The sequence below is a fragment of the Blastomyces dermatitidis genome (assembly GCF_000003525.1).
Source record: "Blastomyces dermatitidis ER-3 genomic scaffold supercont1.2, whole genome shotgun sequence".
Classification (NCBI taxonomy): Eukaryota; Fungi; Ascomycota; class Eurotiomycetes; order Onygenales; family Ajellomycetaceae; genus Blastomyces; species Blastomyces dermatitidis.
The window spans coordinates 5,803,306-5,829,749 of record NW_025544775.1 but is presented as its reverse complement, the minus strand read 5'-3'; the positions used below and the strand labels follow the sequence as shown (position 1 = coordinate 5,829,749).

Below are 26,444 nucleotides of genomic sequence, written 5' to 3'. Positions count from 1 at the left end.
GATTAGCTCTCCACGCTGTATGGCGGTGAGATTGCAGCAAACACTACATCCCCATTCAAGTTTGTGTCGTGGGATTGTCGCAGATGGATGGATTCGATGCTGGATAGACAGGTTCATTTACAGTAAGTACATGTACAGAGGGTATTATTATGTGCGGCCTTCGATTTTGGGTCGCCTGGAGTTATACTAAACTTGCAGGACAGCTCTCAGACTTCAATGGGAGTGTACTTGTATGTCTGTTTAGAGGGGAGTCATATATTTCTTTCAAAGCGCACTCTAATAATAGTAAAGAGAAGTGAAGTTGAATCCTGTCTTTGTTATTGCACTGAAATGGCTGGTGATCTCATAGATTGTCGCCATGGGCCATGCCTCTATACCAACTCACTGTTGTAAACAATTCCTCAATCCTTTTCACCTCTATTTCTGTGATATTCAGTGATATTCTTGTTAACTGCCTGACATCTATCCTCAACAACTACTCACAACCCAAGAACAACCTCTAGTTATATAGGCTCTTCCCTCTCAGTGATTGTTGACATGGAGGAATCACAGTGCCGAGAACGCAGGTTAGTCAGCAGCCACTCAAATAAATAGAGCTTGGAATCTTGAACTGCGGCTCAAGTTCCCCCAAGTTGTCAAGTTAAAAAATATAAACTGGATAATAGCCGATTCACGAAAAGCCCATTAATCGCTAACTACTAGAACAACAAGAACAAATAGACAGAGAGGAGACAGCGCCGCGTGTGCTGTCGAAATCTCCAATACGTCGGTTGATCGCCAAGAAGCGTTTGTCCCTCGACACCGTCGAGCCCGGTCGCTAGTGTCCGGACAGGACCTGGTCCGGTTTCGCGCTGAGGTGTTGGGCATTCCACCCAGAGGTGCAACTGGAGCAGCGGACAAAGCGCCCGACGCCGCCGACGAGGACGACGAGCTAACGGAGCTTAATCTCGCGTTTTCTTCTGCAAGCATGTCAATGGCCAGCAACATCACCAGCAGCTCCAGCAGCCCCAGCACCACAGGCCAGCCCCCTTCTCACAAAACCAATTCTGCTGCCGGTACAGGCCCCTTCGCCCACTTCTACGATCCCAACAATATCAATAATAACGGCAACAGCTTCAATTCGCCTGGCCCCATTATGGCGGGCATGTCTCGTCAGAGCCCAAGTCCGGGCACCCCCTCCACTCAGAATGGGGCCATGGGCCCGATGCATGTTGGAATGCCAGTCAATGCCGGACACCAGATGGATCTCAATCATCTTTACGAAATGGTTCTGGAGCTCAGCGATGTATTGAAGAATAACCGCGACATGACGAAGGGCATTATTGACAGCGCGGAAGAAATTATGGTGGGTGTCTCTGCCCTTGCAATGAGTTTGTTGGCGTCAGCGACACAAAGAGAACCAATTTAAAACTAATCATTCCTCGCTTTTTTTCTTTTCTAGAAACGTGCTGCGACCGAGGGTGCAAGTCCAACTCTGCAACAGGTCAACGGAGAGGTAACAGGTAGGTTATTCTTATAATTAACGCGACTACAACTGCCATATATCTAACCAATCAACCATCAATCCAAACAGCCGCCAGAATCGCAGAACTCGAACGTTCGCTCGCACGAGAAAAATCCCTCGTTGAAGCCCTCAAGCGGGAACAGGTCGAAAACACCAAGCTGATTGGGGAATATGAAACCGCCGTCGGCATCATGGTGGAGCAGATCCGTCACTACTGCCAAAACAATAACATGCACTACCTCGCCCAGAAACGTCACTACAACAACCTCCTCCAGGCCGAGCGCGACGCCCACCTTGAGAGCCGCCTGGACAGAGATAATTGGCACGCCAAAGCAATGCGATGCTCCGAGATGATCCGTACCGCATACCGGCTTCGCTGCGAGGAGGAAGAGGTCCCCATTCGGATTATATCCGGTTTACAGAATGAGGTTCGTGCGTACCGCAATGCTTTGGGCATGGAGCCTGAGAAGCCGGAGGAAGAGTATGGGTGGGAAATTCTCAAGGATCTCCCTCCCGGTGCGGATTAATTCGTATTTTTCCCACAGCTCGGTTTGGGATTTCTCAGATTTCGTTACGAGTGCGATGACAAGATGATATACATTGTGGTATGGAGCATGCATGGCGTTCAGGAACTGGGAATGGAGTTTGCTGGTTCAGTTTCGTTTTCTTCAGATTTGTTTTCTTTTCTACCTTTTCGTTTCTATCTCTGCAATGTGTATTCTTTGGCATATACCCCGTGGAAGATGGTTGGGCAAGCCTCTAAGGAGGGCCCATTTCTCACAAGTACAGTGCATTTACTTCTCTTTTTCATCCTAAGATGGAACAGGGGGCGGGTCATGTCCTAATATTTCCTTTGCCCTTTCGATTTAGTTCTCTTTCCTTGGCCGCTGATGTCCATATTCTGTTCCGTTCATACATTCATGGTCCAGTGTATCGATCCCCATATCCTCTCTCGTCGGCAGCAGGCGACTGGTACCTTCCCGGAAGCTGTTTCATGGATATAAATCTTTTACGTTCCAATATACTACTTGAGATTTAATGTGTCTCCTTTTCCGTCTGTTTCCAAGGAAGATGAAAAAGTCTCTTCACACCTCGGATTGATACAGCATAACTTCGCGGTGCAAGTCATACTGTAATTGTCGTAGCGCTCTTTCAATCCCTCACTTCGCGCTGTTCCGCGTAGGTGAAGCGCTCAACGAATATTCCGCCCAGGTCACCAGTCTCGCATCGAGCCGAATTTCCGAATTGATTGTCAGTAGAGGTTTCAAGTCAGACGGGAAAAAATGAGAAGGCCTCAGCTTCTGAACCTAAATCCAATCATGATAGCGGAGAATTCTTAAAAAGACCAGCGTCTACGCCCTAAGGGGTTGTCTCATAACCCCCACGGCGGAGAGAGGAGGTCAACTTTTGTTTTTTTAAAAAAGTTCTCATCCGTAGAAGACTTAATTTAAAGCATAGATTTCTAATCAACTAAACACATCTCTGAGAAGAAAGTTCCGATCTGGAAGCCAAGGGAAAAAGCAGTTGGGATCAGTGGATCTCGCTAGTTTGGACTAAAGAGACAAATACGTATGACCCCGCCGCAGGCCTGTAGCGCATGTTTTTATACGGAATCTCGGCATATATATATATAGATCATTGTTGGAGGGCGCTCGTTTCGCCTTACTTTCCCTTCCCTTTTGCCTGCTCGCTTTTCCAGCAACCTTCCAGGACAATCTGATAACAGAGTAAACATCATCGACTCTCGTTCTCTGTTTTAGCAGCTACTATACCCTACAAAGGGACACTAGCCTCGCCTTCTTATCTACGTCCTGCGTGAAAATCGTTCGGGGGTTCCAATGGGATGCTCAATTAACATTGGCCACACCAGTTGGGTATGAGGAATGGTTGTCGAAAGCATCTTGCGTCCCTATTTGAGGATGGCACATGTATATTCCTTTCCTGTCTTCGGATGGTACAACCCGGGAATCCCACGTCGATTTAACTCGCACCCGGAAGATGAGGGGCTGGGAATATCAGATAGTACATATGGGACGAGATGAATTGAATCATTCTTTGTGGTTGGACATGGGTGGTTCAAACAAGGTATGGGATATATACACTGACAGAGTGCTTAAAAAGATAATGCTGACTGAATTAGAAAGAGGATGGAGAAAGGGAAAGACGAACAAAGGAGGCGGAATGCATTAGATATACATGAGTATATGCGGAGATTAAGAGTCAATATGCACCCCTGAGTACGGGATTTGCCGGCAAAGGCATGATGGGTGCATAAACTATGTCCCGTCTACATTCAGGAATAAAAGAACAATGACTTGCTGGGGGTTTTCCTCCACAAATCACTTTATTCCCTATCTATGCAATCCAGTACCATATCTTCTCGATAGTGTTGCGCGGGTTATCTGCGGGCCACTCAACAGCATCAAGAGCAGCTTTTCCTGACCAAATATCCGCCTCCGCGGGGTCGACGAACTTAGTCTTTTTAAAGATTCTCCAGAATAGATACAGTCCGAAATAGATTGGTATGCCAACGTATGCTGTGAAGAAGTTCTGGAACTCGAACTTGGGGGCAAAGGCATCGAAGCCATTGAAAACGATAATAATAACGAAGAAAGCGAGCGCGAAGTATGCGGGATATGGTTGGAAGGGGGCACGGAAAGCCATTGTACTTCGATCAACGCCCTGCGCTTCGACTGCGTGGTGGAATTTAATGCAGGCGATACAGATGGAACACCAGGTGAACAACGAGGCGATTGTGGTCAGATTTTGGAACCAGAGGAATACATCGTTGGCGCCGGTGCTGGTGGACATGAACGTGAGTAGCCCGACAGATCCGGTGAGTAAAACACTGTAAATCGGCACACCCCTATATGGCAATAAAGGTTAGCAACACCCAACAAACAGTCAACTTTACGGATGTTCAAATGTCCCCTCACAATTTAGTGCATTTGAGAAGGAATTTCGGTGCTTGGCCGTTCTGGGCCAACGCATAGAGGTAGCGACTACCGGTATACAAGAATGCATTGCCCGATGAGGAGGCGGATGTTAAAATGACAGCATTGATGATGGAAGGGAGGACTGGGATGCTGGCACGATTAATGGCGATAACCCATGGGGAGGCGGCAGCAGTGCTCGATTTATCTGAGTTTTGAGCATTCAACAGATTCTCATCGTCGTAAGGAACCAGCATTCCGATAGCCAGGGATCCCAGGATATAGAAGGTAATGATACGCCAGAAGACTCTTCGTACGGCCTTGGGAATGTTTCGTCGAGGGTTTGCTGCCTCCCCGGCCGCAGAAGCGACCATTTCCACACCACCGAAAGAGAATGCAGCGTTCACAAGCGTCGAGAAAAATCCAAGGAAGCGCCCTTTATCGCCGGTGGCAACATACTCTCTCATCGCGCCGGGATTTTTCCAGTAACGGAAGCCTCGACGGTCCCCATCAGGTCCGCCGCCGAGATCAATAATAAGCGACAGGATGAGAAGACCGACAATGGTGATAATCTTGATACTGGCAAAGATGAACTCTGCCTCACCATAGATCGCTACGGCAAAGACGTTCAAGAACATAATGAGAACCCAGACTAGGGCGATCCATGCCCCGACGTTTATGCCTTCTGCGCCTGGCCAGTATTCAATAAGAAGGGCAGCGGCAGCAATCTCGACACAGACAGTAATTGCGCATTGGTACCAGGTCTATTCACGCGAATCAGCACCTGCGATGTTTACAATCTGTCCCTCCGCCCCATTCTTTTTTCTTTTATTTTCTCTTTTTATTCCCCGAATAGATTAAACTAGGGCACTTACATTCCAGCCGACAGCGAATCCCATAGCTTCATCAACATACCGTCCGCAGAAGTGAGGAATAGCACCAGGAAGAGGAAGCCAAGTCGCCATTTCCCCGAGAGACATCATCTGTGATCCACTGTCAGACACAACCCATCTAGATGTGTAACAAGCTTTACTTACCATTCCGAAGATTGCGACGCCAGTGAAGGTGTAACCGAGCAGAATACTGAGGGGACCGCCCTGGGTGTGAGCTCGACCAATCCCCAAGAAAAGGCCTGTACCGATAGATCCTCCCAGGGCAATAAACTGAATGTGTCGAGATTTCAGTCTGTAAGGTTTGTCAGCAGGTTATTCCAACTAGGCTATCTTTTGAGTCTTATATACTTGCGATGAACTTTTAAATGAGAACAACTCACCCACGAGTGACATAACCATAGCGTTCAGCAGTTTCAGCATCGCCGTAGAGGCCAGCAGCTTCATTGAACTGCAGCTTCTTGGCATCCATTTCCTTTGTGACCTCACCATAAGGAGGAGCTCCTCCTTCTGTTACCTCCGCTTTCGACATGGCGGGCTGCGATTGTGGGTAAAATCGCCCAGCGTAACAAAAAGGAGTGTCGCAATGGTTTGAAGGTTAGCTTGGGGGACGTTTCACACTCGCCAGGCTCGGTCCGTTTGCGTTCGCTTTCTAGGGCAGAATTTTTAAGGAACTGAACGAGGGACCATCATCAGTTCGGAAGTGAACTGGGGCAAAAAGGAAAACAGGGAGACGGGAGAGTTCAAATAGGTCCGCAGCGAGTGAGTTGGGAGGGCTCAGCCGACATGCAACATTGTCCTCCCTCTTTGACGACACAAGGACCCTGCTTATTCGATTGCATCGAAGCTGTGGGGAGTACCCCAGATGTACTAGCACCTTTCCAGGCCTGTCATATCAGACAAGCAAAAAATGCGGACCTTTTTGGGGTAGCCCCTAGCCACATCAAGCAGCAACCAACCTTGACTTGGGCTGGAAATAAGACAACACCAGTGATCTTAAGCTTTGTGCAATTACAGTTCTGGATTGTTGCGGGACAATTATAACTTTTTGCATTGCCCCTGTTCCTTCCAACCTGATTGGCCTCACCTCGTTTTGGGGTACTTGCTGCAGGCCAACGAGGATAGACATAGATCACCAAATATTTACCCTTGAGATACGGGGTACCAATGAGGGCGATATTGGCGACTGGGAGCATGTGAATGTTTCCTATTGGATACTTCTTCTCGTCTTGTCATTTTGTTGATGCGAGCAATGATAATTACCATGGCCAAAATTGCAAATATCTGTTTATTTTTTTTCTTTCTGTCCTTGCTTCCTAGTTCTAGAGTTCTCCTAGACCGATCTCTTACTTTCCGTTTCTCCGAATGGTCAATTAGCTTTGGTCGGGAAAGGGCAGAAGTCGGAAGTATGTAACATCCATATTTTCGCGTCCCTGTATTTGTCTCTGTATCGGGGAAAGATTTTGGGGGCTTGGGCCTGCGGTCATTGTCTGTACCTCTCAGCCTATTTGCCCAAGTGCGGCTGACGAATGAGAGTGAACGATCTCCGGGGAGCAGCCGATCATATCTAGAAACGAAGCCATTTCTGAAATCAAGGCGGTAACTTCATAACCGACAACGAATAGATGGATGTGCGGTTTGACAAGGCATAGCGCAAGGGTTTTCAGGTGTATCGCTGATAGCCACAAACGCACTCCTCTGGAAGCTTGTCAATAATTCCTTGTGCCAGCTGTGAGCGTCGTCTAAGTACTTGTGTCATTGCAGTTGTCGACCTATGTTTTCTCCTTGCGGTTTAAGGTTGAATGAAGTGTGTTACACTCTAGGCAGTTACGCTATCATCTCTGATATCAAAACGACAACCGTGCCTGTTTCCGATAATGACAGCAGGAACCAATCGCGACAATGATGATTTTCTCTTGCTACGTTTGGTACGGCCCTTGCGTTGTTAGGAAAGTGAAATATCATTTAGTAGAGTTCTACGTCGTGCTAGACTATTAGGGAAACTAGGGAACCTACGGAAAATAGTAACTTGGAGATAAAATGTAGCCCGATGATGTGTAGTTATTTCTCTTGAACCCTCTCAGTTTCTCAAGAGAGAAAGATTCTGGAGTTGATTGATTTATCATGTGTTTCGTTCAGGTTCTGGTCCGCGGAATCGCGCACGCACCGTTATTGATCCAACCACAGAGCAGAACATTGTCGAATCCCCGTTCAGAAGTAGTGGTGTCATCAACCATATCTTGGTTTCAACAAAGCAACGGTAAGGATCCGCTAGCTGCATGCGCGTTTCGTTGTTTTCGAAGCGAAGCTTTTCAGAAGGCTTGGTTGCCGATATTGAGGACGCATTGGTTGGCCCACTTGGCGGTCTTGGCAGCAAGAAAGTGTCGGACCCCATCTTCGGACATGGAGCATGAGTCCATTGTATACATCATGATTTTTGATATCTGAAATCTTTCGCGTCCCGGAACCGGAACGAAACATGCCCTGAATGCCTGTCCTGGTATCGGTGGTGCCGTAATTTTGCCGAGTGAAACGAGGGGTTTGGATACGAAGCGATATTGTTACCCCGGCTGTGCATGAGTCGCGAAACTAGAGGCTCATTGGCCTAATGGGTAACACTTCTCGCTCTGATTTGCTGGATGTCAGATATCCATGTTGACCTGGTCTGTTAAAATGTTGCCCTGAGCGTTAGAGGATGTGCGTCTAACTCGTGTATATTTGGCCAAGGCTATCAGCAGTGCCCGAGATACCGATCCATTTTGTGGTGGAATAGTCAAGATATTGGGAATGCATTCTGAGAGAACCTGTTAAGTGCGCCGTGGTGCGCCTTTTTGGTGACATGCTGAAGTTGACAGTGGAAAACTGTACGAAATTCCGTAAGGCGATGGCTGATCGATGCCTCCAGATGCTACAAGGTTCAGCCCTAATTCCAATGGACAGAGAGAATCCCTAAGTAGCTGCTTGACCCCTTAGAGGAAGCTCTTTCACATCCTCATAACACAAGCACGGGCGATGCATGTATCCCAAAGCAGTAATCAGCTTGCTCAAGTTAGAGCGACGGTTAATATCCATTCTTGCTCAATTTGGCATGTTGACATCATTATGAGCACCGAATTAATACACAAACCAAGGGTTGAGTCTGATGAAATGCCTGAAGTGTATTGATATCACGTGATCATAAAGTACAAACGCTAAATTATAATCATACGACGACAAAGCCTAACTAACTACTATAGTTAATAATGGCTCCGAAGAGCTTCACTTCTGCGCTACAGTCCGACGCGATCAGTTTCGCTATTTTTATCTTGAAAATACGAGCTTTCAGACATGCGGCCACTGATCAGTTCCTGAACAATTACGGAGTACTTACTGTGCAGAATTATGCACAAACAATGGCCTTTGATGGCAGGGAGTTATTTTAGTTAACCTAATCCCTGGTTCGCGAGCGATGATTCCAATTTTGCCCCAGTGGCCTGGTCTTGTTTGGCATCTGCTGAAGTCCTTCATTGGAGTACTTGGCGTCTCGGAGTCGACGGCGCCCCGCCTCATCTCATCTCAGAGCCAGCGTCTTTTGAGAGCGATTATTGACTTCAAAAACCAAAAATAACTGTTTGACAGTTTTTCCTCTTTTCACTATCAGATACGAGGGCTGTGTAACCTCGTTGGTGACTCTCCTTGGTGGTACCGGTACCACAGGTGCAGCATGTGAACCTGCAACTTACTCAGTCCTCCGTACAGATGTACACTTTTAACACATGTTGTGGAATATTCTGGGATGATTGGCTCACGATTATTTTAGCAGGGCTTCCTCTCCCCGTGCATCGATATCCAAAAACCTATTCTCTCCAAGGAAAAACATGGTCTGCTGCAGGGATGCAATATCAGAGCTCAAGGCTCGGATGGTTTTTGTGCCACGAGGCCCTGGTTAATTTGCATCCAGCTTGACATGAGGATAGACAGGGTAACATCGCCCGAAACCTGCCAGGGATCGTCAGAAGCTCTTCCCTAAGCGGTACGATAATTGCTTAACTGCCACTAACTTCACGAGGCGGGTCGGATCCGGCGCATCGTGGAGATGAGGGGTTGAGAGCAACTGGGGAGTCTGGCTCCCTTGTTCTCATTGCTCCTACGCACTGGCGTCCCCAGTTGTCTTTTCCCTTGGGTTAGGCTAGGCATGCTAGGTTCTCCACCTTAAAATCCGGGGTAGGCCTCCTCGACGAACAAGTAGCTTGTTTCTCCGGGGCTCTGATGCGGAAACTCTCGGCGTAATTCTTTAAGCCCCAAACGAGTCCCTTTGTATGAGCTTGTATGAGCTTGACTCCGGTGCTATTGCTGACCATCAAGTTTCAGGTCTGTCGTGTTTGGTTGTGACTTTTCCGGCTCGTTCACCAAACTCATCACTCCCATGACATGACTCAATCCTCAAGCATAGTACTGACATGGACAGTCATAGTCCAACAAGTGATTTAAAAAGTGAAGCTTTCTCTTGAACTCAGTGTGAAACCACTGGGTTTAAAGTAAATGTGAGCTGGTGCATTTCACTCACACGAGAATAGCATGATACCACTGCATCACTTGTGTGGGAAGTTAAGATCTCCCTCCCTCCCTTTTATCCTTGATGAATACCCACATCGAGACATCCCAGGCCAACTGCACTTTTACTTTATTACCTGCTTTAGATCTATATCCTATTTTTCTTATCTCAAGTATGAGGTGAATTTTTATACTGGGCCATATTTTCCCTCCCTCTAAAAATTATTAATTGTCGACTACTAACTTACTCTCGATTTATTGATGCAACATTTAATTAGGATGATTTCTTCACTTCGAACTCCTACTTTTAACCAGATGTCTGGGAAATAACCCTTCAGCTACTGCTCTCTGTGGTATAGATATATATACCATTGATGCTGCTGGTGTTGTTACTATATTGGACTATTTTATAAACTGCATTGGTATCGCTCCACTGTCTTGATTCCTCCCCCTATTCATTTGAAATTCTCTCACAGCCGATGACTTGAAACCCTGTCCCAGGAGGTGCTGCAAGAGATTTTGATTCAAGATAACTACCACAGAAAATTCAACGAATGCCACACACTAGTGAAATCATTGCAAACCTCCCCTATATAAAAATGTTTTACTAGTGGATAAATCGTCTAATTCCAACAGGAACATTTTTTAAGGTTGTCAGTTTCATCTGACCAACTGTTGAGGGGTGTCAGCAGCGAGCAATCAATATCGACATTATTGGTGTTCTTTCTAGGGGCCAACGCGCAGGCGTCCAGCACAGAGCGGCGGTAGATGTTGATTCACAAAACTCCGTTCTAGCTTGTTCCCCCCTGAGGCCTATAACTATACATAAAGCTAGTCGCGATGGTAAAATAGGAGACCCTCCGGCTAACTTTTCAGGAGGTGCAGGTGTACGCCACTGGTTTAATCCAAAGCTGATGATGGTTATCTGAACCTGGGTGCGCTACGGATATTTTCTATGGACTATTATTTTATTGATGGCCACGAGATCATAAATTTATATCAATCGCGCCTCTGTGATAGAATGAGAGCGCGACAGAATCAAAATAGCAATGCCCTTGTGGATGATTGTTGAAACCTGAGATCCGCGAATACCAAAAGGACATTCAAAAGCCATGGATACAAAAGCTGTCACACCATTAGTTTTTGTCTTACTTGCTCTCTGACTCCTTTCAAGGACTAACCCCAAGCGGCGGTCAGAGAGGAAGGGTGGTAATGGTGGTTACACGCAAGGAGCCGCTGACGCGCAGTTGCAAGCTGCCAAGTGTTGGGAAATACCCAAACAAGTTCTGGTCATTTGCCAATGGCTTCATATCCCCTGATGGTAATGTCACTGAAGCCGTTTATACATCTTTCTCCCGTTGAAGGCCGTTATGGGAACCACACCTATGGAGCCACTCTATCTTCAAGAGGACCTTCAGGGACGAGCTTGCCTCCGTGTCAGTCATACCAGGCCACAGGAAGCTTAAACAGACACTTCTTTGTCTCACTTAACCCAAGCTCAAGTTCAAGGATCCTGTTATTTCATAAGTGCCGTTGGAAAATACAGATAGGGGAAAACCGACCGTGATATGGATTTCCAGGTTGACATGGAGCACTGAGACACTCTCTAATAACTTACTCCACCGAGATATGGAGCTAGGGCATAGGGCTCAAAACATGCTCAGCTAATTCTATCTTTTACAATGGCAAATGGGCTAGGAATTATGCGGATGGGATGATATCACCATTTCGCAGTTGAAATGATAGGTTAAACCGTGTACGAAGTAAACAAGGCAAAAATGCCCAAGGCTGCAATCATGGAATATGTAGCCGAATGCATCGCGTCGTGACGGGTTTCTCTAGGAGTTCTTTCCATATTGAACCCTTCTTCTCCTTGGGGTAATATGAGGGCTCCTACGCTCGGCTCATTGACTAGTTAGCTGGCATGGGGGAAGCTCGGGTGGAGCCCAGTCAGTAACTTAGTTACACTAACTACGTCAGCATTATATTCATTACCAAGCTTTTATAACCTGGTTGCAACCCTAGACCCTCAAATCACGGAACAACAAGGGTGTAAGTTACCGCTTGCTCTCAAAACATTTTCAATGCAAGGGCTGGGGGAAAGAGTTCTGTCACTGCCATGCTAACTGGTAGTTAAGGGGCCAAACCATTCTATGCATCAACATTCAACCCCTTCCTCCTGCCCTTTAACTACCTCTACTCGTAAAATTTATCCGGCGCTGCAGGCAATTCAGTCCCCCCCCCTGTGAGCTGATTTTTGGCGGCTCGACCTCGAATAATCAAATGATGCAGAGCCCGCGGTCCTCGAGTAGACGACCTCGTCCTGATGGGCATCAACCTGGACAAAGTCAGCAACAAGATACACTATCATGCAAGACGAAGAAGAATTCACTTGCACAATCAATGAATTTCTGCAACAATTGCCTACATGCAAGTGTGTCTTCAAAGAGGTGAAGAAAAACCATGCAAGCTATCATGAACTGCAGGCAACATTTAACTCCACCTGCAAGATGACAGCAATGACGAATCCAGGGGAAAGACCATACTCTCACTCAAGGATGAAGGATAGAAGTAATGATATTCGCCGTCATTCAGTCCTTCATCAATTTCTTTATGTTATAAGGACTCAAGAACACAATTTCTGCTTTCTTCATTTTGAAACACTAGGGTAGAGTGTTGACTAGAAGTACGAAATTACTTAAGTGAACTCTTTCTTGACAGGGTGGTGCAAATGATGAGTTCTATATCATTCAAGTTTAATCACAGACTTGCCTCTGTGAGATGGACTGTTTCAATCCCATTGATTGAAAGAACAACAAAAGCTGTTAGGTTACTTAGTTTTACATATTTCCGCTCCAGAACCTCTGAACTCTGCCAGCGGAAGTCTCACTAGTAACGAAATTTGCTAGGGTACTCTGAATGGAGGTTACTTCTAGATGATATTGTGTCAGTGGACATCTCCCTGCTTCGCTATCCTGATATAAGTCCGTCGTTTGCTCGAAGGATCGAAACACCCGGTGATTATCTACATGTCAGACCAATCCGTCTGGTTTCATAATCCTCCACCGTGTAGCTTCATAGCTAGGGAACATACAATAAGACAACTCATTAGCACCAACAGATTATAGTGTAACTACTATGGGAGAGGCCAGTGCGTCCACAGCTCCAGCTGTAAGCACCGCTGGCAAAAAGACCAGTATCATCAGACGTCAGAAAATAAGGTATCTGACACTGACAAAGCTGATGTACATGTACATACAAGTGCCAGCCTTAGGAAGCGATCTAGGCGATGATGCTAGAGCCAACCTTCGATGAGTTTTGTTCTATGTATGTGATAACCTGGAAAACAGTGACAATACTCAGGCTAACATAAATCACTCCGTCAGTACCAGATCCGTCTCGTGCCCCGATGTTGCTACTATATTAGGAGTCATCGAACGCGGCCTTGTGAATCGTAACATGGGCATCGACGACCCCTGGGGTTCCCGATCGACTACTGACTAGATCATATAGTTATATGGTAGGCGGCCCCGTGGCGTGGCGTAGCTGCAAGCAGATAAAATTGTCTACCGAAGCTGAATATATCTCATCTTCCGAAGCCGCCTACGAGCTTGTCCACCTCCGGGAGCTGCTAGGTGATGCCGGATTTGTCCTCTCCCACTGAAATAATTTGGATGCTGAAGATTGCCCTATTACAACCCACACCCACACCCGCTGTCGATGATCTGGTTCATACAATTCATGCTGATAGTAAGTCCATCATAGAAATATCCTCTAGCAAAGCAATCCCGCGCTGATTGAAGCATATTGGGGTCTGCTATCATATCCTTTGGGATCTCAAGGGCAAGATATCAGTCTGATAAGTTTCATCCACTGAGAATGCCGCAGGTGGGTGGCCCAAGCCGCTCAGAGCTTTAAAATATATGACTTGGAAGAAATATTAAGATGAAGAAGTAGTGGATTGAAAATACATTAATAGCTGATTTTTTGACTTTAGCTCTTTTCCAGTGAAATATGTATCTATACTTGGCCTACAATCAATCATACCGTAGCTAATTCATGAGCTGGAGTAGCGCGGTTAGACGACATCTACAATAATCTGCGCTACATGTAGTTCGCAGTTATTTGGCATGTAATGTATCTAGGAGCGAGAACAGTCTCTCAACAAGTGTATAGAGACAGAATACTCAACATTTATTGATTGCATGAGCTGCCAAATTAATCGTTGGCGCCGCTGCCCTGTCGATTGTCAACAACGAAATTTTTGGTTTCATACTGATCTCAACACAACAATAGACGTAGGTATTCTAATTATTAAAAGAAGCATCCTCTATATCTCAAGGATATATACTCCGTGGTGAGTATTTTTATATAACTATTTTTATATAACTTTGTTATATTCCTGTCTATAAAGTCTAACATGTTGTTGCGTTTGACGAGTACTTTTTCCGAAGGTTATTTAGACTTCGTGAGCCCTATCAAATTTCCTGTAAGAGAAAAAAAACTAAATTCTTATTCAGGTAGTTCCATGCCGGGGTTTTCACATATACTTTTCCTTGTGAATATAAGAGTGAGCTCTATCCCTTAGTTGTCTTGGAGATCCCTATTTTTGAAAGAAGTATCCCAAATATGAACCAAAAGGGGCATGTGCTCTACATGCATCTCCTGGTGGTTGAGGCGACGAAAAGAAATATTTCAGTTTATTGGCACATGGAAACGAATGGTGCTTTTATATCGATACATAGATATGAAAATATATATTGACTAAATGATCAACCCTGGTTCGTCCAATCCCCCAAGAATTATTCGGCATCTCTACCGCAAATACTGCATAGATCGCTTACTATGGCACGAATTATATTCGAGCGGCCCAAGCCAGATAAAGACCCATATACATGAAATGATATCATTCATCGTACCTAGTGGCCTTGATGGGAGCACCAAACTCACGTTGCGACAGTTGAGGCGTGTAAGATATGAAGTAAAAGCCCAAGAACTGCTGTATCTCTAGGGAAAGTGTAAAATTATATGTTGTAGCTCAAACGGTCCAATAAAATTGCCAACAATCGACGATCCTCATTGCCGGTCGTTCCTTCTCTGCGATATGCACGTACATTACATGTACACAGTGCGATATTCGTTTGAGTAGATGGGCAGCGATAAAACGAATAACTCGACTAATGGCCCGCCAGAGCAGCCGTGCCAGCATCTCTCATCATAATTTGATCTAAACAAACGATATCTGCGTAGACCTTCAAATCAAAACAGAAGTTCTGTAGCAGAAACAACGACCTTAGCGGTACCTGCTTCGGGGTACTTGGACTGGAAAGAAACGGCGCCTTGAATCTGAAAGCTTGTGTGGGGAAGCGCACTTGTAGCCGTCATAGTTTTCTTGCCTCGAGACGGGAGAAGGTGTCCCGCACGCGATGAGCTTGGGCTTGGGGGCTGCGGCATACGGAAGCAACAGTAGTTATATCTGGAATGCCTGCTAGGGAAGGTTAGCTAGAAGACCGTCCCTTTCCAGATTCGTATGCCGCTCGACAGAGGAGTCGTGCCTTCCAGATTTGAGGACGCTCGGGCCGGCTTGAGAACAAAAAAGAAATGTATGGAGAATATATATGTCGTCATTTCGCAACTGCATTTCCCGTTTAGGAAGGGAGAATAGAACTGGAGAACTCAGAGTTTAAGCACCAAAGTTAAGCAGGATCACTGGAGCCAGGTTAGCAAGGGAATAAACGCGCTTTGGAAAACAAACGCGGAGAAAAGAAGTCGCCATTCCCATCATCACCTTGTGTACTTCCTTTTTTTCCTCGTATTTTAGGATCATTCTCCCTGGTATTCAACAATCCTGTACCACATTATCTACTTCTGCGTATTTAGCCAGCATCGATATTCCCTCATATTTTTAAAGGCAACTAGCCCTCAAAGTCTAGCAGAACGTGTTGAATCGACCGCTGGAACAGTTTGCCGCAATTCCAAATCTTAATACCGGAGATAGCAAGAAAAAATGGGATCAAGAATTGAGAGGGGGGGCCAGAACAGCGCGGAAGGGAATGAGGACAAGGACGATAAAGCCTCAAATTCTAGCCCGCTTCCTTTACTGGCGAACTCCGCGCACCGTAATGGAGATTATTCATTCTCTGGCCGGAACATGATCCAAAGTCCCGACGCTCCTTGTATATCAATGCAGGGTCGTCGGATTCTCTCCACTACGGAACCGGAAATCAGGCGAAGCAGCCAGGGGCCGGCAACGTCTTTTGCTCCCGATTTTAGCAGACGAGATCTTGTCCTATTCAATCCCAGATCTGTTATCGATGCGGAACGCCATTTGCCTCCGCTTGCCGACGTACTCAACCAGATCGACACGGACGTTAAGAATTGCGGTTACCCAAGCTTTGAGTATCAGGCGAACGGGATTATCCAACATTTGAACGATATGTTAAGACGCCTCCCACACTCTGTTGGAACGATGGGAGCCACCAGTGTTAGGGAAAAAATGCCACTACCGGGTCCTCTGTTCTGTAGAGGCAAAAACTGCGCTAAGGTGAGGTTTCTGCCACCTTTAGATGCTGTACTGGAAGCCATGGCAAACGATATTGAACGCAGGGGCTTCCCGCCTATTGTGCATGAAGTGGACAGTACCTTGGAGTACCTAGTCAATATGGCAAAGGCTGTCCCAGCCTTCTTCCATAACCCCTCCGTGAGAAATTACCCTAGAAGGGCCAGTTCATATCGTCATACCCATGTTCTCAATAACGATCACGCAGGAATTTATAATATGCGGCAGGACAATAACTCAGGAGCTGGCAGACTCTCTTTTAAACCAGCCGCTCGAGAACCGGGCTCAATTCGGAGTTTGTGCGGATGCTGTGAAAGTAGAAGATATCCCGAAAGCCTCGTCGGCGAAGGAATGAGAGACACGGTGTCTGTAAGCCCCGGATTTACTGCGCTGGCTAGGTTGTTTAACATACTAACATTGAATGTTCCGCATATAGAGATACCCAGGATTCGAGAAGAGACTATCCTCTTGATTCAAGGGAAAAAGGCCGCACCGAAGTGTTTCGCATATGAGCCTTTAGTGATCATATAATCACGAAAAAGCATCTGATTTCACCGACGCCAAGGACGAAGCATAGTCGAAACCAAACGGTACCCATCTAGAATGAGAGCTGGAAGATTGGCGAAAGAAATTTGTGGTCAGATCAACTGATACCACCGGCCGTGGTTCTGCGACATTAGTTAACATTCTCTCTGGAGCAGCCAGCCAGCCAGTTCCACTCGAGTCTTCAATCCTTAAGGTGGAGAGTCATGTTTTTAGAGGAAGATGACACTTTGATTGAGTGTGCACTACGCATCAAAAAACATGTGTACGGAAAAATTGCCTTGGCATGCTTGATAAAGCTGTGCTTTGGAAAGTGTTGTTCTTATAATTCTTTAAATCTGAGGTGAATTCGCACAAGTTTGGTGTTTGGGTGTTCTGAATATTTGAAAGATTGGAAAAATCGGAAATTTCGAGGTTTATGGCGTTCGTTTTTTGGTTGTTGACTGACGTTGGGAGTGTAAAGGGGCCTACATAGTATAATAAATCGCAATAAATGGGTCGACAATTGCAGTCTATTGTTCTATGCTGTTGTTCTTTCCTGCTTGCCTGTAGATTGAAGCAAGAATCTCGATTGAGGCTCATGCGATGAGGTTGTGATGGCTGCTGGGATAACTCGGCAGTTCTTGCCTAAATATTTTACGTTTGGCCTCGCGTCACCTTCCCGAATTTGGTCATCGGAGCGTTATCAAACCATCCAATGTGTTCACAGCGACAAGACCGACAGTACGGTCAGATTAAGACAGTTTATCCCGTGCGCACAAGTACACCAGCAGATTTTGTATTAATTAAACGCAATGGATCCATTTTCAGCTGAAGGCGGTAAGCTATCTATTTCGTGAAATCCATTTCCATTGGTCGTTCACAGCTGACACGTAAACCATTCAGAGCTCCTAAACATCCACAATGCCTTCCACCAGGGCCAATATCAAGTAGTAGTCGATTTCGATACCTCCTCCTTCTCTCCTGAAAACAAACTCATTACTCGTGTTCTCAAACTGCGCGCCCGAATTGCCCTGGGACAAACTGAAGACGTCATTGCAGATGTCGAGGGCGAAGATGTGCCTGATCTAGTTGCTGTGAAGGTGCTGGCCCAACAAGCAGCGGGGGATGAAGCTGAAGCACTAAAGGGAGTGGAGGAACTAATAGCGAACCACTCGGACAATGCGACTGCTCAGGTCCTTGTAGGAACGGTGCTGCAGGCCCAAGGGAAGAGCGAGGACGCCTTGTCGCTATTGTCGAAGCACCAGGGGAACCTTGAAGCGTGAGTAGATCTCTGTTTCTATCTTGTGACTAGAGACATTATCTCGTTGTTGTTGTTGCCGAAATGGATGTTTCCCATTTTATATTTTTGGAATATCACTCTAATATCTCGTATCCTACTCTCGCAGCGTCGCCTTAATTGTCCAAATCCACCTCCAACAAAACCGCACCGACCTCGCCCTGAAGGAAGTCCAGGCCGCTCGACGGTGGGCTCAAGATTCATTACTCGTCAATTTGGCTGAGTCCTGGGTGGGATTGAGAGTGGTATGCTTCAAATTCCCCGCAACGGCATCGATATTTGCTTCTAACTATCACGGGCAAAATATAGGGGGGTGAAAAATACCAATCCGCATTCTACGTATACGAAGAACTTGCCTCCGTCCCCAATACATCATCGCCCCTTTCAATCGTTGGCCAAGCCGTTTCCGAACTACACTTAGGTCGTCTACCGGAGGCTGAAGTCGCTCTCCAATCAGCACTAGAGAAATACCCTAACGATGTTCAGTTGATTGCAAATTCGATTGTGCTGAGAGTTTTGAGCGGGAAAGATACGACAGAGCTTACTTCGTGAGTAACCCCTTTTAGTGTATTTCACTGCTTGGAAAACGAGCTGCACCTTGCAAAAATGTATCAACTAAGCTAACCACACCATCTCCTTCCAGATCCCTTGAAAAGGCACAACCAGACCACCCATTCCTCACTGACCTAGCTGAAAAATCTGCGCTTTTTGATGCTGCAGCATCAAAATACTCAGCAAAGGTTTCTTCATAGCCTAACCGTCTTTTCGTTATGTTATTCCCTTTACGTTCGTCTATTTTAGCATCATTCTTGTAGGTAATCCGCCTCTACATGCTCTCGCTCTTCTTTTTCAGGTTTATAGTTCTGTTTCCATTTCCATTTCTGTTGTTAGCCGTTAGCCGGGTCCATGCTGTTTAAACCATAGACGAACAATTTAAGCTTGAACCAAACAAAAGCAGACGAAAATTTGCGTTTCTAATGTCTTGACGATTTGAATCATTGCTTCTGCTGCGGGAGATTTGCTGAGTTTGTATTTTAAGGGCAATGCAAAAGGAAATACGCTAGATTATTACTAAAAGCCCCGGAGAACACATCGATTAATACCGGCAGTATTAAAATTATTAGGTATGTGGATGTACAGCTCATATCCTATTTATCTGCCTGTTGCCATTGTGCAACTTTATTACTCTGTCATGCTATCCGCTTAATTGACCGCGCTCCTACCACCCATTCAGCAACCTATGGCCATCAAAGTTTCGAGGTCAAAAACGAAGCGTATGCTTTCCCTTGTTCTGTTCCGGATCGATCACCGATCATTAAATTTACGATGGGCGCGTCGTGGCATTCATCCTTGCCCACAACGAAAGTCGTGTTCGGAAAAGCGGTCTGGAATTTGGGATCAGGGCGCGTACAATGTTAACTGACAAACGCTGCAGCAGTGGAGATATCAAGAACAATGGACTCAAAAAAAAAAAAAAAAAAAAGACGCAATTGCATTTCAGATAAAAACCGGAAAGGAAGGAGGACTGACCTTGAACTTCCCAACAAACTCCTCGATGGGTGAACGGAATAATTCATCCGAACCAGTTAGAAACAACACATCTCTAACCTTAAGATCCTTCCACCAATCTGCTGGTGCCCGGAGCGGCTCCATGTAATTATCCGCTTCCGAATCTGCAACGTAAAACGATGACCATCTCTTCAGGATCGAAGCCGAAAGTATGTCTTTATTCTTGTTCTCCTCGACGGATGGATAGTCCAGCGAGAAGGAGACCCACGGCGAAATAGGCAAGGCGCCGGCTAGCGGCCCAGAAAGCTCCAGTGGCTCAATTGCCGTGTGCGGATGGGAAAGGTGGGAGAGAACGCCCAGCGTGAGGTTGCCGCCGGCTGAGTCGCCTGCGATGAAGACGTTTGAAGGGCTACGGCCGGTTCTGTCAATTATGTAGCGGAGCGCCCCGACAGCCTGCGTAAGTTGGGTCGGGTAGACGGCGTGGGGAGTGAGGGTGTATGTAATGAAGAAGATGGCAATGTCTTTGCCCGCAGCTTTGAGCTGGTCCAGGATGTCGTTCTGGAGCTGGAAAAACGCAGGGCCAGCGGCGGCTGCAAAACCACCGCCTATAAATTCAAGGAGAATTGGTTAATATCCTTCGTCTAAAATTAAGGACAAGACAAGGGTTCTCTTTGACGTGTATCTCGGTAATCATACCATGATAGTAAATCAACACATTCTTCGCATCTTTATTGCCGATCCAATGACCCTGGGCGCCATGATCAAGTGGCACGGTTTGCGGCGTGAACCCGCTCTTTGTCGCGAAGAGTTCGTATACTTGATTAGTAGAAGGGTTGAGCGCCCTAAAAAAAAAAAAAGAACAGTGGTTTGTCAATTGAGAAATATGTGAAGAGCATTATTGTAGGGGAACGGGTCAATGCGTTTCATGCTCATGGAAAGGCTTGAATTCACTTACTGGTGCTGCCGCGTCGATACTCGATTGAGAGCTGTCTTTATCACTGCATGACTGACATGCTTCTTGTAATACTTATGCCCGTGCTGCCCGCGGAATATGCCAGTAATGGCCGCATAGAGGGCGCTTGCAACCAACGAGAGGCTCGCTGAAACCAAATCCAGCTTCTCAACGACAGTGAGCTTGGGGGGATAAGTACCGGGACCCATGATAATCTGAGAGGCAAAGATGAACGGATTGTTAAATAAAACTTAAGTCAATATTGAAGGAGACAGCTCTCTCAGTCGAATATCGATAAACTGTCTGCCGTCGCTATCCCTCGAGGGTTCTCGTCGGTCCGTAAATGTCCTGCACTCTGTGGCACGAGTCTCACAAATGGCAAGAGATAGAAGAAGAAACAAAGCAAGTCGGATTTCAAGCTCTCAAGCTATCGGTTCTAGCTAAAACAAGCTCCGGCCAGAGCACGCAGGATCGCAACCTAGGAGGAGAGAAGAACGAAATATGAAGGAATTAAGGGCCAATTGCTGGTGTCCGTCCCCGCTTTCTATCATCCATATCGTCAGGATCTTATATTCTCGGGTAAACAATATCTGGAGTGTCAAGCCAAGCCCATGAACCCCCGCAGTTTGGTGAACGGGCCGCCATTATTATATTGTAGCAGCAGCAACAGCAGCCTCCGCAGAGCTGGTCCCTCGGCTGTGAATTCGAGCTACTCCGCAGAGCCGCGGTGGATGTTTTTTAAGGTTGAGATTGGGTTAGGTTAACTAGTTATTAGATGGATCTAGTCCCGGTTAGTGAGAGCCAGGCTAAATTACGTCATCCTGACTTGGCCCTTTGCACGGATAGCAAGCAAGCAGCAAAAATATAAGCGTGCCCTTCAAACAATCCTAGAAGCGAGTCAGGATATAACATGATGATTTATGTTTAGTCTCATTTTTAGCTTGTATTAGCTAGCAGAATATAGGTGGTTTTCATATAGCTCAGGATACAACAGGGGGGGATATTGGATAAAGACGTTGCGGAGATACAATAAATATGAAGGAAAAAAGAACAAAATGGAAGATCCTGTGGACAAAGAAACTATGCGTTTCACCTCCCATTGACAATATCTTCAGAACGGTCGAGTTCGCAAAAAGCCTTGAAAGTAGTGAAGGGCACCTCGTCTCCCTCTGCTACCGTGCTCTCGATCACACACTCAGCATTCGCCCCAACGAAAAAGACGTAACCCTCCTTGACTTCCTCTATCTTGGCTGACCCTACGCTTATCTTTCCTTGGCCACTAGTGCAGATGAGGACGCTGGGTCCATTGATAGTTTCGAAGGTCGCCTTAGCACCGCGGCGTTTCAGGTCTGTCTTAACAACGGCGAACTCTTCGATGGGCGGGTTATATAGTAACGATGTCGAATTGCTTGAGTATGCAATTGTATTCATGGTCATATAGGGGTATTCGGTGGGTTCCATCTTCTGCTCCTCAATGGGTGCGTAGTTGTAGGTGAGCATGTCGGTTAGGGTGGAGACATCTTTAAACTTGGGTGTAAATCCAGCTCGAACGACGTTGTCAGATGAAGCCATGCACTCCATGATGTCTCCTGAAATGTATGCATGGATATCGTCTGCCTTGAGAAACATCGCTTCGCCTGGAGATAATTTGACGAAATTGAGGAAGAAAAAGACGAACAGTCCAATGTCGTTGGGGAACTGTTCATTTAAGCGGGTTACTACGACTGCCAGTTCATCTGGGTTCGAAGGATTGGTTGAGGGTGTGGACTCTGACGTGGCGAATGTGGCTGGAGAGGCTTTGGCGGCCGAAATAAGTTTCTCTGCAGCAGCGGAGATGGCACCTGGTGTAGATGTCATTAACTTTGTGAAAACGGTCTTAAGAGCAGCTCTGTTCCTTTCTGTGGCACTGGGATCTACAGATAGTTCTTGTCCACGCACTGCATTTTCGAATGCCTCAGCAGCCTCCGACCCGACGAGCTCTCTGAGGGGTTCTAAAACACGAAGGAAATGAACAATTTCAGTCAAGGGACGGAAGCCACAGAGGCCCTCAAAGGGGGTGATGGCAATCGTCATCTCCGGCTTATGATTATCATCTGATAAAGACTATTAATCAATATTACTGGTTTTATGTTATTCATATGAGTTACTAACCAGGGTAGTTTCTCGGATCTTTTTCGTGAAGCACCGCTGCCAGCTTTTTGTTTGGGTGTGCTTGGATTGAGAGAGCTTTCCGGATAGAAAGAACCTTGAAGAGGAAAGGTAATTGCCCTCCATATCGCCTACTGACTTCTTGTGACATCAACTCCTGGTTGTCCTGCACCAGGTCCAGCAAGGTCCTTTGGGTTTCAAATTCTTTGGAAGGTAGCGAAGGATGAGTGCCCATCCAGAGCTAGGGAGGTAAAACTATCAGTTGGTCTGACAACTCAAGTACTAAGAGACCAGATCAGAACCACAGTACCTCTGCATATGGCCTTTCATTCTGAATAGAAAGATCGCTTGCGGGAGTCGCCGCAGCATATCTTGCCGCAGCAGATTCCTGGCCAATCTTCCCTAAATGGATATTAGCAACGTAAGCGGCAGAATTGAATACAGAGTGGTGAAGACAAAGAGCTCATAAGTACCCCAATCATAACTATTAACACCTAGTTAATGGCAAATAATGTCAGTAATTGGCAATACCTGAGGGCAGAAAGTCGATATCAAACTCACCGCACTGCAACCGGAAGAGGGGCACCTGCATATTGAAGAAATGAAAGTGACAGAGTTGCGCTTGCTGTGAAGAGAGGTCGACTGCGATTCAATAGATTATAAAGTGCAAGCGGGAGTAGGACAGGGTGCCGTCGTTCTTCTATTTATTCTGAGTGTCTTCAACAAACAATGTTGCTCTTCATTCCAACTCCAGCTCAGAATCCAGTGACGTGGTTTGACTCCACCCGTTGCGTCCACTAGTACACCATACCAGTGATCCCGTGATCCCGTCCCCAGCTTACCTAACTGGCGCTACCCCAGCGTCCCGTGACCGCGGCAAGCCCTAACCTTGGGACAAACTTTTCCGACGATGTCCAATCAAAGCTACCAGCCGCCGAATAAGGCTGATGACATGCCTGCACCCAACCGCTGTTCACTCCAAGCCATCAGTTCCACGGTTCCCTATGTCTCGTTGGCGGTAGGAGACGATCAGCCTGCCGCGCCACTCCACCAGCCGATATCAGCTACCCCAGCGACTCCAGCAACGTTAATTTTGCCGGCGGAATCACTTCGGATACATACCCCGGACTGTGGAGTTCCAGATCGCAAGAACGGCCAGCTCAGCCAAGAACCTTGCAGCTCTGGCATTGACATAAGCTCAAACTCATCTTTGTCTGCCTCTGCGCGATATACCGCGACACACCTTCAGTCGGTAGTACGCACACGCAGGCAAACCGAGGGCAGTTTCGAATTCCAAGTATTATCTGGTTCGGAGTGGGAAGCTGTTGATATTGCCAAAGTAAGAAAGGCTAAAGAAGAACAGGCCGCAGCAAAGAAGGCCGAAGCTCAAAAGCGCAAGGAGAAAAGGGGGAAAGCCCTTCAGTTGAAGTCCGAACGTGAAGAGCGCAGCATGTCCCGAAACAGACCAAGAGGCCCTCCCACCAGGGACAACGGCGCGGCTGCCAATGAGGAAATCGAAATGTGGAATCGAATCCGTCAAGACATACACAAGGCCGCGGAGAAAAACGAGAAACAAAGGATCCCAGGGTTCCAACTCGCCGCGCTCAGGGATAAAATCGCAAAAGCTGGCCGAAGTGAGTGCATAACTTACCCTTCTTATTTTATTTTATTTTATTATTTCTGTATCGGCATGTCTGGGTTAGGATTCTTGCTATTGTTACTCAGCCATCTTTATACCAAATGGATTTACTCTTTGCCCAGAATCAGAATGGGTCTTTGGTTACAATTTCTTCCCCGAATCCCTTGAATATGCTTCTCTACACTATCACATATATATCTTCTGTGTTATCTCTCAGTTCCTCGAAAACAGATGGCACCTTGGATCAAACCAAGGAACGATATTATTTTATCACTCAGCCATCATATGTATGAACGAAGCCATCCTGGACTCCTAGACGTACACCCTTTAAGGAAGTTTCCCCATCCATCTCCATTTGGATCACGAGAAGCCCTTCTTGCTAGCCTTATTCTCTCCACCGTGTGTCCTTGCTCCAAGTTTTAGGATTCGACTGTTTGAGTTGCGCCTGTGGTTCGGCTTGTACCCTGTTCCCAGGCTGTCAGAACTATTGATTTACCGTTCGGTCCTTTAGCTGTGTTCCCTTTTTAGTACAGTTGTCTACTTTGTTCTCCCTGCATCATCAATCCAGTAGCTAGTTTCAGACTGCATGGGCGGAACCCACTCCGGAACGAGTTTTAATATTTGCTAATGACGCGGTTTTCAGAGGCAACACCAGCGGAGCTTGAGCAGATGGAAAACTACGAGCGTATAATCAACAAGCACAGTGAAGAGGAACGCGCTATCTTACGTGATGAGCCAGCAGACGTCATTAAAAACCTCGAGATACTAATCGCTCTACGCTCAGCGTCCGAAGCTGACCCCCAGACGCGGGCCGGTTCCTCTGGCAAGCCACGGAAACGGAAGACAGAAGCTGAAACCCCAGCTTCCGATTCTCCCACTACGGGGATAGCCGATAAATTAAATCGGCTCAAAAACAGTACCCATAGAAGCGCAAGCGTGTCAAGCAGCCAAGCCCGTGAAGCAGTTTCTGTCAAGAGTGAGGATGGAGGTGAAGGCACGAAAGGTACCGCGGCAGAGAAAAGTGGGCATCTGTTTGTTGGAGCAGAAGTTGTTTTCAAACACAATAAGAAACAACAGGGGGTGGAGGGAGAAGGTATACAGTGCATCATCAAGAGCATAGCGGGGGAGGGTCATAAGAAGCGGTAAGTCCACGTAGAAGGTCCCCAGCACAACTGAATTTTCTTTTAGCATTGACAACCATCCCAGTTACGATGTCCAAGATCCCGAGCCCAGTGAAAATGGCGAGGAGGGCGCAGTCTACAAAACCACTGCAGCTTCATTAATTCCCATTCCCCAAGTCGGCGCTTCCCTGCCATTATTTTCTGTTGGAAAACAAGTCCTCGCTAGATATCCCGATACCACTACGTTTTACCGTGCGGAGGTTATGGGTTCCAAGAAGGACGTGTATCGGTTGAAGTTTGAGGGGGAGGAAGATGACAAGGAGATGGATGTCGACCGCCGTTTTGTGCTCGACATCCCGGGGAAATAATTGGGTTGGTCTTATTACTCCGATACGAAAACGGCCGCTCGGTAATTGGTACTCTATCTGATATGTATATTTGTAGTACGTGGACGCGTACGTACGGTTTACCTTGGGCGGTGGCGGTTATTTGGTTCTTTCTTACATTTCCAACTTTTTATCGTCTACAGGGTTTTTGGATTTTGCTCTGCTACGATCTCATTTTGAGCTTGGTGTTCTGGACAGGTGTTGGATACTGGGATTGGACCAGCATTTTGTTGTGGCCCTTGGATATTATTAATATTGGGATATTTAATTAGCGGTTTTAGCAACTACATGATAGGAATGGATGTGTCGAAAAGTAGTAATAGTTAATAATATCGAAACTGCACAATTCCACTCTCAGCAAGCTATATTACGATTGGCTTGATTATCGCCTAGAAATTGTTTTGGCAGCAATCACAGTGTTGTTTATCCCATAATGTCAGATCGTGAC

General features: G+C 46.5%; 8 protein-coding genes across 10 annotated transcripts; 5 read left to right on the top strand and 3 right to left on the bottom strand.

The window, feature by feature from the left end:
* Positions 1–555: 555 nt before the first annotated feature.
* On the top strand, positions 556–2,949 carry BDCG_02083 (uncharacterized protein). The gene is made up of 3 exons (XM_045417640.1): positions 556–1,345; positions 1,442–1,502; positions 1,574–2,949. Exons 1-3 carry the CDS (start codon positions 968–970, stop codon positions 2,029–2,031), a joined length of 897 nt encoding a protein of 298 aa, XP_045274391.1. The 5' UTR covers positions 556–967; the 3' UTR covers positions 2,032–2,949.
* BDCG_02082 lies at positions 2,946–8,427 on the bottom strand. 2 transcript variants are annotated; one of them, XM_045417639.1, is made up of 6 exons: positions 7,344–8,427; positions 5,711–7,263; positions 5,475–5,622; positions 5,313–5,420; positions 4,441–5,201; positions 2,946–4,370 (listed from the first exon to the last, which is right to left on the bottom strand). In XM_045417639.1, exons 2-6 carry the CDS (start codon positions 5,857–5,859, stop codon positions 3,860–3,862), a joined length of 1,677 nt encoding a protein of 558 aa, XP_045279909.1. In that variant the 5' UTR covers positions 5,860–7,263; positions 7,344–8,427; the 3' UTR covers positions 2,946–3,859. The 2 variants fall into 2 exon arrangements, with proteins under 2 accessions (XP_045279909.1, XP_045274390.1); XM_045417638.1 differs by having other exon boundaries at positions 5,711–8,424.
* Positions 8,428–12,472: 4,045 nt separating this feature from the next.
* BDCG_02081 (uncharacterized protein) lies at positions 12,473–13,638 on the top strand. The gene is made up of 2 exons (XM_045417637.1): positions 12,473–13,081; positions 13,374–13,638. Exons 1-2 carry the CDS (start codon positions 12,999–13,001, stop codon positions 13,522–13,524), a joined length of 234 nt encoding a protein of 77 aa, XP_045274389.1. The 5' UTR covers positions 12,473–12,998; the 3' UTR covers positions 13,525–13,638.
* A 2,229-nt stretch (positions 13,639–15,867) lies between these two features.
* BDCG_02080 (uncharacterized protein) lies at positions 15,868–17,143 on the top strand (the record flags this gene model as incomplete). Its single annotated transcript, XM_045417636.1, has 2 exons — positions 15,868–16,788; positions 16,856–17,143. 2 exons carry the CDS (start codon positions 15,868–15,870, stop codon positions 16,889–16,891), a joined length of 957 nt encoding a protein of 318 aa, XP_045274388.1. The 3' UTR covers positions 16,892–17,143.
* Positions 17,144–17,574: 431 nt separating this feature from the next.
* On the top strand, positions 17,575–20,598 carry BDCG_02079 (coatomer subunit epsilon). Its single transcript, XM_045417635.1, has 6 exons — positions 17,575–17,781; positions 17,848–18,223; positions 18,351–18,486; positions 18,551–18,789; positions 18,885–19,365; positions 19,476–20,598. The coding sequence occupies exons 1-5, from the start codon at positions 17,757–17,759 to the stop codon at positions 18,991–18,993; spliced, it is 885 nt and encodes a 294-aa protein (XP_045274387.1). The 5' UTR covers positions 17,575–17,756; the 3' UTR covers positions 18,994–19,365; positions 19,476–20,598.
* BDCG_02078 (alpha/beta hydrolase fold protein) lies at positions 18,990–21,593 on the bottom strand. The gene is made up of 4 exons (XM_045417634.1): positions 20,706–21,593; positions 20,447–20,592; positions 19,772–20,355; positions 18,990–19,626 (listed from the first exon to the last, which is right to left on the bottom strand). The coding sequence occupies exons 1-4, from the start codon at positions 20,909–20,911 to the stop codon at positions 19,489–19,491; spliced, it is 1,074 nt and encodes a 357-aa protein (XP_045274386.1). The 5' UTR covers positions 20,912–21,593; the 3' UTR covers positions 18,990–19,488.
* A 7-nt stretch (positions 21,594–21,600) lies between these two features.
* BDCG_02077 (mannose-6-phosphate isomerase) lies at positions 21,601–23,609 on the bottom strand. Its single transcript, XM_045417633.1, has 5 exons — positions 23,412–23,609; positions 23,324–23,344; positions 23,161–23,252; positions 22,854–23,091; positions 21,601–22,795 (listed from the first exon to the last, which is right to left on the bottom strand). The coding sequence occupies exons 1-5, from the start codon at positions 23,440–23,442 to the stop codon at positions 21,792–21,794; spliced, it is 1,386 nt and encodes a 461-aa protein (XP_045274385.1). The 5' UTR covers positions 23,443–23,609; the 3' UTR covers positions 21,601–21,791.
* Positions 23,610–23,642: 33 nt separating this feature from the next.
* On the top strand, positions 23,643–26,442 carry BDCG_02076. 2 transcript variants are annotated; one of them, XM_045417632.1, is made up of 4 exons: positions 23,643–24,484; positions 25,133–25,631; positions 25,696–25,982; positions 26,055–26,442. In XM_045417632.1, the coding sequence occupies exons 1-3, from the start codon at positions 23,761–23,763 to the stop codon at positions 25,976–25,978; spliced, it is 1,506 nt and encodes a 501-aa protein (XP_045279908.1). In that variant the 5' UTR covers positions 23,643–23,760; the 3' UTR covers positions 25,979–25,982; positions 26,055–26,442. The 2 variants fall into 2 exon arrangements, with proteins under 2 accessions (XP_045279908.1, XP_045279907.1); XM_045417631.1 differs by having other exon boundaries at positions 25,696–26,442.
* The last annotated feature ends 2 nt before the right edge of the window (positions 26,443–26,444 follow it).